The following is a 13,637-nucleotide window of genomic DNA, read 5'->3' as shown; positions in this document are numbered from 1 at the left end:
CTGAACTTCTGAAAACTGCCTTCTGGTGCTGGGCTGTTGGGGCATTTGTAGTAGCTTTTACTTTAGAGATGATCAGGCCCTTTGGCACCTTGATGGTCACAGGCCATCCACTTGAAGACTTGGAAAAGAACTTTCAGTAAAAGGAAGAAAAAGTAAAAATGTAGAATTTTAAGTGACTGAAAAGAGGACTTTTCCAACTAGAATGAGGTACAGATAGGGCAATGCAACTGACTGCTGCCTTACTTAGCAAGAATTTGGAGCTCCACCTGACTTTTGACAGGACTGAGGAGAAAGGCACAGAGGTTGAGAAAACAATGAGGAGAAAGACATGGTGACCAGAGGCTCTACCACAACTAATATCTTGCCTCTTGTGCAGGTTGGATTTGTGACAATTAGGCCTTGTGCCTTGTGTAGTGGTCATCTTTGAACAGTATTCCTTCTCAGACCAGGAATCAGGAATAGATAGCTGAATAAGCCAGGCCACTGCAAAGTAGAGTTTCTAAAATTCAGAAGCCACAGAACTCTGAAGAAACTAGTATTGAACTTGTGTTCAACTATGGCATGACACCCAAAGAATCTGTAATCTATGTAATAAGCTACAGTGAGGTTAACTATATGAACCACCTCTACTTAGCTAGGAGATGGGATCTGAAAGGAGAGAGACTGCACTTCGGGCTGGCTTCACTGAGCTGTGAGACTAAAGCTGAAAGGAAGGGATTCCAAAGCTCAAAGGAGGAGGAAGGTGTTTCCTTTGGGAAAAGGGAAGTGATTCAAAAATTTCATTCTATGATACAAAGGTCTAATGCTTCTTGATTATATGACTTTATCCCCATTTAAAAATAAGAAAAATAGACTATATGACTTCTCAGGCCTGTTCCAGCTCTAAATCTATGATTTTATAATCCAAATAAACTGTTTCACTGTACAGAGGTTAACTTGAGGTCTAAGTGAATGTTAATATGCCACAAGGATGGGGGCAATATGAACCCCAAATACCTCAGTATTTAATAATCCTAGAGATAGCAGAAAGGAATATAATAGACTTCTCTCAAAAAATAAGTAAAGAACAATTTTGATTTCTGGAGCTTCATGGTTCAAGATGGTGCTGGCCTACTCTAGTCAGGGGGCGTTCTATCATATCAGAGAAGATGAGACATTAGGAAAATTATTTATCTTGTACAGAAGCATAATGTTAGAAAACAAATCTTTTAAAGAAAAATTGTTAGAGGTAAAAAAAAAATCTGATATGTAAATATAGACTCTTAATCTACTAAAATAATAACCACTATCTGGAGGAAATGGATGCAATGGTAGTAAGGTTATTTTTTTTTGTTTGTTTGTTTGTTTTTGTTCTTTAGTAACTAAATGACAATTTTAAAATGACACTTAAAATGCCAAAGAAGACTTCAATTTTCACAAGCTAATGTGAACTACTGAAATCTTCCATTATCACCAGAATGTCAGAGTGCAAAATAACATAATGACTACTTTGGCTTGGCTATTAACGTTTGTCTTCATATGTCCAGTATGTATGCTTTACATGAGAATACTGATAATATGCCAAACTTCATTTGGATCAGTTTTAAATGAAGCATCTAATACAATTGCTTCCTTCTTCTTATCAAGTTTCTAAGTCCCAAATTTGCTCACAAAAATTTGAAAGCAAACATCATATAGCACCCTTCCAATATTCCATACAAAAATGTATAAATTTTGGTTAACTATGCAAATAGTGAAACTTCAAAAATAGATTTTAAACTCTCTTGAAAAATATTACATATAGTTCTTTGAAATTACCAGGAGAGCTATCTTATTAATTCAAAAATTTGCTAGAACAAAAATAAAAACAACAGCTAATTCTTTAAAAAGGTAAGTCAAGCTACTATGTAGCCATAGTGCTAAAACTTATAGATCAGTGTGCTGCTTGTCCTCAATTTACAGCTTGCCAAACAATTACTGGATTAGGGCAGTCAATATACTATTTAATTACTGGCTTTGCAAAATAGCAATAATAGATCATAAATTTAAAAGTTGTGTAAATTATTTGAAGAGAGAAAACTGTTTTAATTTTAGTTTTAAATAATGGAGAAGTGAACATGAAACAAGAAAGATTTAAGAATACTTCTATCTTTTGTTTCTATCTCACTTTTATTCCAGAGGTTAAAAGTATAGAAACAAATTGGGAAAGATGCTATTGATCAAAAGAAAAGAAATTGCTCCTTTTTGGAAGGAAACTGTTTCAATCTATTTAGGTGTATTAACTGAACTTTTTCTTTAATTATATGGACCACATTTAATGACCTTAAAAACTTGTCATGTCTTCAAAACTTTTTCTCCTTTTTAATCAACACAAGGGATCCTATTCATTCTTTAACTGTTGTAAATTTAAGCACTTATTGAACTTCATTCCTACAATTTTATAGCTCTAGTGCCTCATCTCTGGTTATAATACATTTTATTTTTAAGTCTGTTCTATCAGAAGTAAATATACAATAAATAAGGAACTGATATATAAGTAGTCAGTCCCCCAACATATCTCTAAAGTAAGAAAACAGTATTCTTCAGGGTGGGAAAATTTTCCCTCCAATGATTGCTAACAGCCAAGGGAAACTGGTGGGGTATAAAAAGTTTCTATAAATTTATCCTTTTTCTTTTTTTTCCACTTAGAACTAAAAGAAATTAAAAATGCATATGGATGATGAATCTTTGGGTACACAAAGAACTAAAGTAAAGGTCTGAAAACATGTTTTAAAAACATTTTGACACTGGTATTTCAGTGTAGATGAATTCCTTTTTAATCTATACATTTTATCTTATGCATTTAAAACATTTTCTAAGAAAAGTTCATAAACTTCATCAGCTTTCCAAAAGGGAAATATGATCTAAAAAGGTCTGAATTGGACAGGGTAAAGTTTCATTATAATTTCAGCTGAACACCCACAAACTGAATTTCTGAGACATTTCCTTAGAGGAGCTGAGAAAGACCAGAAATTAAAAGCTGAGGGAGTAAAAGATTTGGGGAGAAGGTGAAGCTTTGCTCTTCTTCTCTCTGTCCTTTTTGACTGGTCATTACCAGTTGAATCTCTAACCTAAGACTAAATACAAGGAAAAAATAGATGGAAGAGAACATAAAAATGGCAATAAGCTGGAAGGGAAAGGGAAGATCCTGAAAACATCCAGGCTAAAGTGATTCAGCAAATTGGAAAGGCACATTCCTATGCAAGGAATTTACATAATTGGGTGAACCAGAAATTAGCTTTTAGAATTATGAATCCATTATTGTTCATTATTATTAATATCAATATTAATTACCTGATCTAAGAGATCCTCTACCTTCTTCTGCCATCCATCTCTGGCAGCATTCTTTTCCCGTTCTTTTAACTGCAAAAGTTGAGTCATTGCTGACTTTTTATCTTCTTCATGTTGACGTCTTAACTCTTCTCGAAGCTTAGAACATTCTTGTCTAAAAATGAGACAAATTATTTAGCAATTGAAAAGATTAATGCAAAGTACTTGGCAATTGGAATTACTATTCTCAAATATGCAATGATCAATATTCCTATTTTTTAAAAAAAGAAAACAATCAGAAAAACTTGTTCAAAGTCACAAAATGAATCTGAAGATGTGCATAAAGCTTTAGACCTGTAGCTCATTTTATTAGCACAATCGCCATGCTGCTATTGTGCAACTTACTGAATGATATATGTTGTAAAACTAATGTGATAATGATGAACACAAAGTTCTGTAGTCACTTAACTACTAAATTCATTTATCTACCAAAGAAGCTATCTAGGAGAATGGCAGTGGAATATAGTAAAATAAGAAAAAGTCGAACTAAGTTCAATAGAGTATTAAGGAAGAAATGGTAAGACAGGACTTCGAGTCCACTAGTAGAAGAAAATGTGGAAAAAACATGGACATGACCTCCTCAAATTGGTAGATAAAGGGGAAGGTAAAGGAGGCAGGATGGGGAAATCTAATGGTTGCTGGCAAAAGTTATGATTAGAAGAGTTTATTGTGTTATATGTATACACTAGCATGAATATCTCATTAGTAATCACTAAAAGCTCACTAAAGGTTTGGGTGAGGTATTATTAATTAGAAGGTTAAAAAAATTCAAGTACATATTATTTCTAATATTCGTTCAATCACCATTTAGACTATAGCTGTGGATAAAAGGATTATAAAAGCTTAAAGAGGAGTTTGTATTTCCATTAGATTTCTTCTTTTCTGCTGGAAATAAAAGGAGATGAACTGGAAGACAATGAGTAACGGAATATATTTCCTATCTAAAGCTGTGCACCTTCTAGTCTGAGGGATCTATATGTCCTCTCTTCTAGAGAACTGTACAGAGAGGCAACTATTAATACCCAGCTTATAACTATCAATGAGCACAGCCCTAAAAACTTGTTTATAAATTGGCAAGACAAGACTCCGAGGGAAAAACTTTACCACCAAAACTGTGACTTACTATATTGGTCTATATAGGCCATCTTAAATAATAGGCCCTCACCAAAAAAATGAAATCTACACAAGGAAAAAAAAAAACATATATATACTTATATACTGAAAAATAACAGAAAATCACAATACGAAAATATTTGCTGTGATTTTCAACATTTTGATTCTAATAAATATGTTTTATTCCTTTTGGTCACTGTTTTCTACCTTTGTCTCTTTGTTTTCTCTTTTTTCTGATTTTCACTAAGATCTTGTCTTCCTTGATGTTCATACTCAGGTTTTATAACATAAACCAAATTGGGAGAAAAATTCAAGACTTTATTTAAAACATTATATATTATACTACAGTACTCTGCAGAAATTGCATGATTGTAGTACCTATTTACTCACATGCCTTGGTCTTTACAAATTCAATATTTGACAAAGGCCTCTAAATAATTAAGAATTAAGAAGCAAATTATATGTGAAAAATTTTTTTACCATGTCTTCATAATTTTCCCATTAAAAATGTAAATTTTTTAAAGGTTAAAGAAAAGGCACCTAAGATTTTCAGTCCATTTTATTTCTAAGTCTTGGGCCATTTTGTCCACTTTGTACTTCTCATCTTCCCTCATGGTAGCAAGCAATGCCTTATGCTGTTGTCTTTCTTGTTGCAGTTCTCTCTGAAAAACAAAATCTTTATAATGCAAAATGTGCATCAAAATGTAAAAGCTGACTATTTAAAATCTTTACTTTAAATAATTACTTTATATAAAATGAGCAGTGCCGAAAATTTCTAGCAATTTGACAGATTTTTATGACAACAACAAAATAAATTTTAAAACTTTCCCAAAACTATACTAATAATATAATTTTAAAATAAATATAATTTGATATTTTAATGATTCTAAGATGCTCCCTAAAATAAAATCCCATTTTTATAGGGTAAAATTATGGTGCATCACAATTTGCAATCAATAAAAACTACAAATAATCCAAAAGACAACAAAGAGACTGAATTGTCTGCATGACAAGAACATAGCATCCTGACAATTATAATTTGTGTAAAAAGTGACATTAATAATATCAAACAGGAGATCTATTATCAGAAAAGGATGTGAACTGGTAAGGAATAACAGATGGTCAGCCCCTATGTTGAATTATGTATTCACATAATTTAAAGAATCTAGGGGAAATCAGCTTTTGGGTACACTCTTTTTTGAATTTATGGTGGAATGTGGATGAGTCACACAGGTAGAGAAAATATACCTGACTTATGATTATGACCATAGGAGAGGGATGAACACACACTGATTATATCACAGAGATATTCTATTACTGAAGCATTCATAAACGAACATAATTAGTCAGATCCTAAGTGACAATACTAATTTGAAACTTTTTTTCCCATCATGGATTATTCAATAATCCTAATATAGTATTCTGTTTAAATATGTGAACTTGAGTCAAAATTACATTATTTAAAAAAAAAAGTTACTATCTTTCAGACTCTCAAGTCTTAATGAAGACATAAATGCTATGATATGATAATTTAATGGCAGATAATTAGGATAATAATCAAATATAAAGCAATTAGCTAAACTTTTAAAAATAATGATATACTATTTGCTACATGTTTGGATTATAATATACTGAAATGCTATTTTCTAAATGACCAATGAGATAGCTATTTGTAGATTGGCATCAATTACCTAAGGTTCTTGATAATACTAGAAGCAGAAAGGTAATAGTACAGTATAGCAACAAGAACATTAGGTTAAACTTCAACTAAAAAAAGATTTGTAGGAGTATCAACTATCTATTGGTAATTCAAATGCTAAAAACCTGATGGTAGATTCTGTAGGATTTTGAGGCAGAAGGCACTAGGGGATTCCACAATTATCATTATTACCATACTTACTTCCCCTGCTTATTGATAGTCTTGCTATAGCTTGCCAACCTAAAGTATACCTAGACAATGAAATATTTCTTTTTCTCTCAACGTCTCATTGTCTCTTATGAGTTATATGGGATCTCTCTTAAGTACCTAAGCAGAGTGTACCTTACAAAAAGTTTTTCCAATTTGAATTGTTTGGAAAAAGTTAAGCCAATTCAGAAAAAAAAAAGAAAAAAGAAAAAGAAGAAAAAAACCACTTTCACAAAGTACAGAAGTCAGAGGTGGGACACGTGTTTTATAAAATTAAAAGCTATAAGAGATTATTAAAGATCATCTAGTCTAATCTGCTCTTTATAAAGAGAAAAAAACCTTGCTTTCCAGGGCTAAATAATTTGTTCAAGAATTCACATTTGTAATAAAATTACCATCTCATTCTAAATTATTTTATAATGGCTTTAACACAGCACTAATATCATGTAAATTCTCATAATTATATGTTTCAGAGGAGTCACCAATTATTTGTTTTAAAGAAACAAAAAGGTTAAGAACAAGAGCCTTTAACTTTCAATCTCCTTTTTCCCCAGCTCCCATTCTCCCAGCCCCAAGTTGATAGAAATCATCCTAATAGATTCTTATTATCATAGTTCAAAAACAAATAAAGTAAGTATGTAATAAGTTTAGACTTTTGTTTTATTTTTGGCACCAGAAATAGGGTCACCAGGGCCAAGAGGTAATCCTAAAATTAAGATTAATTAAGATTACCCAAGGTAAGAGTGAGAAAGTTTGAGGAAATGAGATCTATTGGAAAAATTTATCCATTTGCCTTTAAATGAACCTTTTAGATGTCTTTTAAACAAATAATTAAAGGCCCTATTTTTTTTTTAAAGCTGTATTCAATTAAAATTTTAAAAATTGTTAAAATGCCTACAATTTACAAAGTAACATGGTAGACCCTTGTACTGGTAATTGGCTGCTTAAATAAATTATAAAATTAGAAGTATGGGTGTTTTTTGGTCCAGATCAATTACTTAATTAATATAGGGGGCAATTTACAATGTCAGAAAACTGTTTAGGACATAGAGATCAAATGACTTTCCCATGGTCACACAGATAATTGTATCAGTAGCTTGAATTTTATTTTTCTATCACTCAATTTAGACCATGGATGAATTATGAAATTACCTCAAGATTTAATAATGAGTCTGTGGTTTCTTTTAGCTTAGCTTTTGTGAAATCTAGTTCATTCTGAAGTTGTCCATGGGAATCCTGAAGATGAGAGATAACCCCTTCTGCAGAACCAAGACCTTGTTCACTTTTATTTACTAGATCCTGGAGGCGAGAAACCTGCATAAAAATATTTTAGAGGATAGGTATATTTTTGAGAATCAAACCAAAAATACTGATTATCTTTTCTTCCTTTAATTACCTTCTTCTAATTATGCATATGGAGGAAATACTTAAATAATAATAATCTTACACCTGCAATTAATAACATTTCAGTTTAAAAAACTCTACCAAATAAAGCTAATGGAATTCTTAGTTTTGCCTTAGTCTTTGAAGAACCTAGTCTGTGATATTATTTCTGTTCTTTATCATGTATTAATTTCAAGAATTCCAAATTTGGTGGAGGGGGGAAGTTAGAGGCAAAAATCTATTTTAGCTTAATAATGTGGAGGGATAAAAATATCTGTTCATTAAATATGTACTGATGGTCTGTTATATTCACAGCACTGTACTAAGTGTTGCAGAAAATATAAAGACAAACTCTTCAAAGCTTTTATCATTTAGAAAGTAAAACAGTGAAAAATTAAATAATATAAGAGGTGGTAGAATGCAAGTGCTAGTTAACTGATACAAATAAAAAATGGAGTTTAAAGGATGGAAAGATTGTCATACGTCAATGGTCGGGGATTTCATGGAGTAAGATAGGTCTTGAAGAATGAATAGCATTTGGATAAGACAAGAAAAAATTAATTCTAAGCTAATGTAAAAACACATTGCATTGTGTATTCTGGGGATAGGAACAGGTCAGTAAGACTGGTACTTAAGTAATAAGACATAAAAACGGAGTCAGTGGAAACTGAGTAGATGCCCATCAGTTGGAGGAATGGCTGAATAAATTATGGCATATAAATACAATGGAATATTATTGTTCTATAAGAAAGGATGAACAGACTGATTTTTAAAAAGCTTGGAACTGATGCTGAGTAAAGTGAGTAAAATCAAGAGAACATTGTACACAGTAACAAGATTATGTGATAATCAACTGTGATGGATTTAGCTCTTTTCAACAATGCAGTGAATCAAGGCAATTCCAATAGACTTGAGAAGGAAAATGCCATCTATGTCCAGAGGGGGAACTATGGAGACTAAACATGGATCAAAACACAGTATTTTTAAACCTTTGATTTTTTGGTAGAGTGTGTGTGTGTGTGTGTGTGTGTGTGTGTGTTTATTTTCCTTTGTTGTGTTTTTTTCCTTTTTTGTCTGATTTTTCTTGCACACACAACAAATATGAAAGTATGTTTAAAAGGACTGCATATATTTAACCTATATCATATTACTTGCTATCTTGGGAAGGGGAGTGGTAAGGGAGGGACATAGACAAATTGGGACACAAAGTTTTACAAAAATGAACGTTGAATGCTATCCTTGTATTTGAAAAAATAAACTATTAAAAATTAAAAATTGAGTCAAACTGTGAACCTTAAAGGCACAGTTATTTGAGTCTGAACTTTATTCTGCAGATAATAGGGGTAAAGTGAAAACATTTTCACAGAGAAACGAGAGTGAAAATCATATTTATATAAAATTAATCTGGCAGCAGTATGAAGGTGGCAAGGAAATTAGGATATGTGTATATATTTAGACATAAACTAGGCTGGTAACTACTCTAGGAATGAAAAATAATGGAAAATTTGTAAAATATTTATGAAAATGAAAATTATGAAAACAATCAACTGTTTCCAACTAAATTGCCTGAATGTAAGCAGATCACCCATATATTCATACAAGTAAAACCTTAGATTCAGACCACACAGAACAATGAATAAATCCAATGAGAAACTATGGTATGGGACATCTTCCACTTTAGAACTGCAGAAAAAAGTCAAACCATAAGTTTATGGACAAGACAAAAAGGAACCCTGACAGGAAAACTAGAGCTGGTTCCTTCCCAATGAAATCAGAGGAGAGTGGTTGTAGTTATACAGCCCATTATTTTAAGCCCGAAAGTGCTTTGAATCTATCCTAACATAGTAACTTAAATCTACATTGTCATTATGGCTCTACTATTCATGAATAGGTCTAATCCTGCTAAATCTTAGTTAGATTTACAGCTCTTATAAGACCTCCCAGAGAAAGAAGTTCATGGCATCTGCTGTGTAAGCTAGTGTCAATTAAAAAAAAAAAAAAAAATTTTTTTTCTGAAAAAATCCCTCACTAAGATTTCTTAGATAAGCAACAGTCTGTGATTTGGTAAAAATTCACATTCATTCTATCCATACCTATAATGATCATATATATCAAAACTTCTTAAAACTGTGGGTAGTGTCCCCACATGCAGAGTTTTGTAACTGAATGTGGAGGTAGCAAAATTATCATTTATCATCAGCAAGTATTTGATTTGTATACTTACTTTGTATACCTATATATATGGGATCATGTAAGAATTTCTTGGATGAAAAGAGGTCATGAGTGGAAAAAATTTAAGAAGCCTTCTCATTCTCAATAAAAATACAAATTTTAAAAATCTATTATTTTCTCCTCATTTTCACTTATATTTTTCTTTAAAACACAGCAATAAGAAAAACAGGCAGCATTATGATGTAGATACATTAAAATTTTGTATAAGACTAAGATAAAATTTTGTTTTTTTCCAGTACTATCTAATTATTTCTGGTATTTTGTTTTGCGTGTTTGCTGGTTGCAATATTTTGGACTAATGTTTTCAGGGAATATTTGAAAATAATTTCATAACGGGACAGCTCATACTTACAGATAAGTACAAATTGATTCAATTTCCCTTTAAAATGATATCACCTGTCATCATAAAATGACATCAACCTGTCCTAGAATGCCAATAGAATAAGAAATTTCTTTTTTTTTCTCAGGGATTCAAAGGTGGAAATTTCAAAAATCAAGATAAAACTCTTGGAATGCAATGACCCTGCAATGATATAGAACCCTAACATCTGCAAGAGTCTTAGAGAGCTGTCTGGGGCACTGACAAGTTAAGTATCTTAGATACTATCTTCTCAAAACATCATTATTGGATTAACTAAGACCTAACACATAATACAGTTGATGTGATTTAGGGGATTCTTGCCTCCTGGTTAGCTATATTTAGTTTAGCTGTCAGTTCTTCCTTTAGCCTTTCCATCTGCTGTCTAAGTTGACTTTTATCTCCTTCCAGTTGTAGTTTTTCTTTTTCATATTGTTCTTCTAGTTCCTTAGAAAATGAGAAAAAAAAAAAAAGAAAATTATAGTTAAGAGCATGTTATTGGGGAGAAGGTTATAAAAACACATTTTACCTTGCTTTATATTATGATGTTATTTTAAATCTCTAGAGTGATCTTACTCTCATTTAATGCTCTGGTCCAGAGGTCATATATCTTCAGCGATTCCCTTTCCTGGGTTCTTTCCCATCAACCTACAGAATTTTCCCAATCCTTAAAAACAAAAAATACCTTTCCTGGAAACTTCTATCCCAGTTGTCATGTTCTATTATGGGCTAGAACTCTGTACTTGAAACAAGGATTCTTACAAGGTGCTAACTCAGTGGAATTGATAAGACAATGGTTAGTTAGTTTAGCATGACGATTAATAGTTTTCTAGTTCAGTACATGTACTTGGTACTTAATATAGTTTACAAGATTCACTCCTATGATATAATTAAAATAGAGCATATAAAGCTGGGACAAAATCAGCCAGAGTCAGAGCCAGAGAAGACAGAGGACTGAGGAGGGAGCTCAAGCTCTTGGAGCCAAGGAGACAGATTCACTCCATCTCACTCCACCAGTGGTTGGCCTATCCTCCTGCTTCCCCCATTGAGACCAAAGCCAGTAGGGCCTCCAGAAAGTTAACAGGGCCCAAGGCAAGGAGACAATAAAGAATCTGGACTTTAACACCTGGCTATTCCTACTAAAATGAAGGCTGGTTCAGAGACCTCCAGAAAACCAACTGGAACACTACAATGTTCCCATTTTTCCTCTCTCCTGCCAAGTTTCTTGGGAAAAAAAAAAAAAAGTTGCTAAAATGTTTCGATTTCTTTGCTACCCACTGTGTGTGTGATTCCTCTTTAACTAATAGTTTTAACTAATAAAACTCAGCCTTGTGATCTCTCTTCAGAATGTATGACAATGGTCCTCAATGAAGTGATATAAAGTTACTCCACCCCTGAATCAAAACTCAAAAGTCTTCCTAATTTCAACTTATTATCTCTAGTGCTCCACTGGCCTAGTTTCTGACAACCTTACCCCCAATTGCTCATTTCCAGTCATTTCCAAAACTAGTAATGTTAGAATTTAAAGTTAGATAAATTAAAACAAAAACAAAACAAAACAAAAAAACAACCTTACCATCTGTAGCCTTTTCTTATCCTTATTTGCATTACTGTGGGCAGTCTCAATTGCAATATGGTGCTTCCATGCTAATTCTTCCAAAGTCTTTGAGTGAGCTTCATTTAATTGTGCTGCTTCCCCTTCCAATTTAGTCTGCAGATTTCTTAGCTCTTTCTCATAAAATTCTTTCTGAGATTTCTTTATGTCACTTATTTGCTACAATTAAAAATATTCACATGAAAACTATTACTATTTTCATCATTACCATCAATGTTTGACAATCAAAATATGAATAATACTGTACAAAGTAATAAAAAGTAATAGATTGTTCCAGATAGAGACTTTATCATCTATTGACTTAAAATATATATAATAATATACCACATACAAGATCCATAATTTCAGAGTAAGGAAAGGGAACAGAACTAGTACACTGGAGTTACACATGACAGTACCCTATAGCAATGAAATAATAAGTCCAGTTCTTATATCTTGCAGTCATATAATTTGTAGTACCATTTCATGCATGAGCATTTCTTACTCCCCTCCAGATACCTTGTGATCCAGTGACACTGGTACTCTTTGCTGTCCCTCCCATACAGTAGTCTATCTGCTGACTCCAAAAGTTCTTGATGGCTTATGCACTTCATCAGGAGAGCTCTTGCTCCTCATCTCTGCTCCCTAGCTTCTCCAGCTTTCTTCAAGTCTAAAGTTAAAGTCTCCTTTTCTTTCTATAAGAAGCCTTTTCCAATTCTCAATTTTAGTGCTTTCTCCTTAAGATTACCCTCAATTTATTTTCTATATATCTTATTCGTACATTATTGGTTCGCATGGTGTCTCCCCCATTAGTTTGGTAGTTCCTTGACAGCCAAGAACTGGCTTGGGCTCTTTTTTACTCTTTGAGCAATGCCTGGTACCGACTGGTTAGGCATTTAATAAATATTAGTTGACTGACATGCCCTTCAAAACTACATGATTAACTATATGAATATCTCATCCTTCATGAAAAAATAGAATTCTAGTGGAAAAAACTATTTTTGAAACAGTATTCTGATTAAAAAGTAAGTAGAATTTGATTAGTTTTTATGTTGAATTTTATGATTCGTTTTTAGTCTCCACAATGCTGCATTTTTATAAAATTATAAAAACGATTTACCATAGATTTAATATAGGCATAGAATGGGATCAATCTTTTAATCTTTTCCAAATAATTTTAAAATTATAATTTGCAGAAGAATATAAAGAAAACTCAATCTGATAATCTGAAAAACCTCCTACCATTTCTAGTTCCAGAATCTGTCTTTTCTGTTGTTCATCCATATTCTGGGTTCTGTTTTGCATAAAACTTCTTTCTTCTTCGAGCTGGGATACTCTCTCCTTTGCTAGTGATTTTTCTGATTCCAATTCTCTTATTGTAGCCTCCTGTGACATCTGAGTAGCTTGGAGCATTCCAATATGACCTATAACCCAAAAAAACCTTTGTTTAAAGATCTTATATATCTTTTTTTACATTTGTTAAAATTATAACTTTTTATTGACAACATATGCATGGGTAATTTTTTACAACACTATCCCTTGCACTCACTTCTGTTCTGACTTTTCCCTTCCCTCCTTCCACCTCCTCTCCTAGATGGCAGGCAGTCTTATATATATTAAATATGTTATAGTATATGCTAGATACAATATATGTGTGCAGAACCATACACTTCTCTTGTTGCACAAGAAGAATTGGATTTAAA

General features: G+C 32.4%; 1 protein-coding gene across 11 annotated transcripts in view; it reads right to left on the bottom strand.

The window, feature by feature from the left end:
- The window catches only part of FAM184A (family with sequence similarity 184 member A), a 111,332-nt gene that overhangs the window by 40,255 nt on the left and 57,440 nt on the right, over window positions 1-13,637 (bottom strand). For all 11 annotated transcript variants that reach the window (XR_012489221.1, XM_074309990.1, XM_074309997.1 and 8 more), the window contains 6 exons: window positions 13,177-13,358; window positions 11,917-12,114; window positions 10,665-10,787; window positions 7,520-7,681; window positions 5,002-5,123; window positions 3,313-3,463 (listed from right to left, as the gene is read on the bottom strand). Coding sequence is in view for 10 of the 11 variants with exons in the window: in XM_074309990.1 (XP_074166091.1) it covers window positions 3,313-3,463; window positions 5,002-5,123; window positions 7,520-7,681; window positions 10,665-10,787; window positions 11,917-12,114; window positions 13,177-13,358 (938 nt within the window). In the remaining variant the exon portion in view is untranslated. The remainder of the gene's footprint in view (window positions 1-3,312; window positions 3,464-5,001; window positions 5,124-7,519; window positions 7,682-10,664; window positions 10,788-11,916; window positions 12,115-13,176; window positions 13,359-13,637) is intronic.

This window comes from Sminthopsis crassicaudata, chromosome 4 (assembly GCF_048593235.1).
Source record: "Sminthopsis crassicaudata isolate SCR6 chromosome 4, ASM4859323v1, whole genome shotgun sequence".
NCBI lineage: Eukaryota > Metazoa > Chordata > Mammalia > Dasyuromorphia > Dasyuridae > Sminthopsis > Sminthopsis crassicaudata.
The sequence above is the reverse complement of the archived record's forward strand: the minus strand, read 5'-3'. Positions and strand labels throughout refer to the sequence as shown.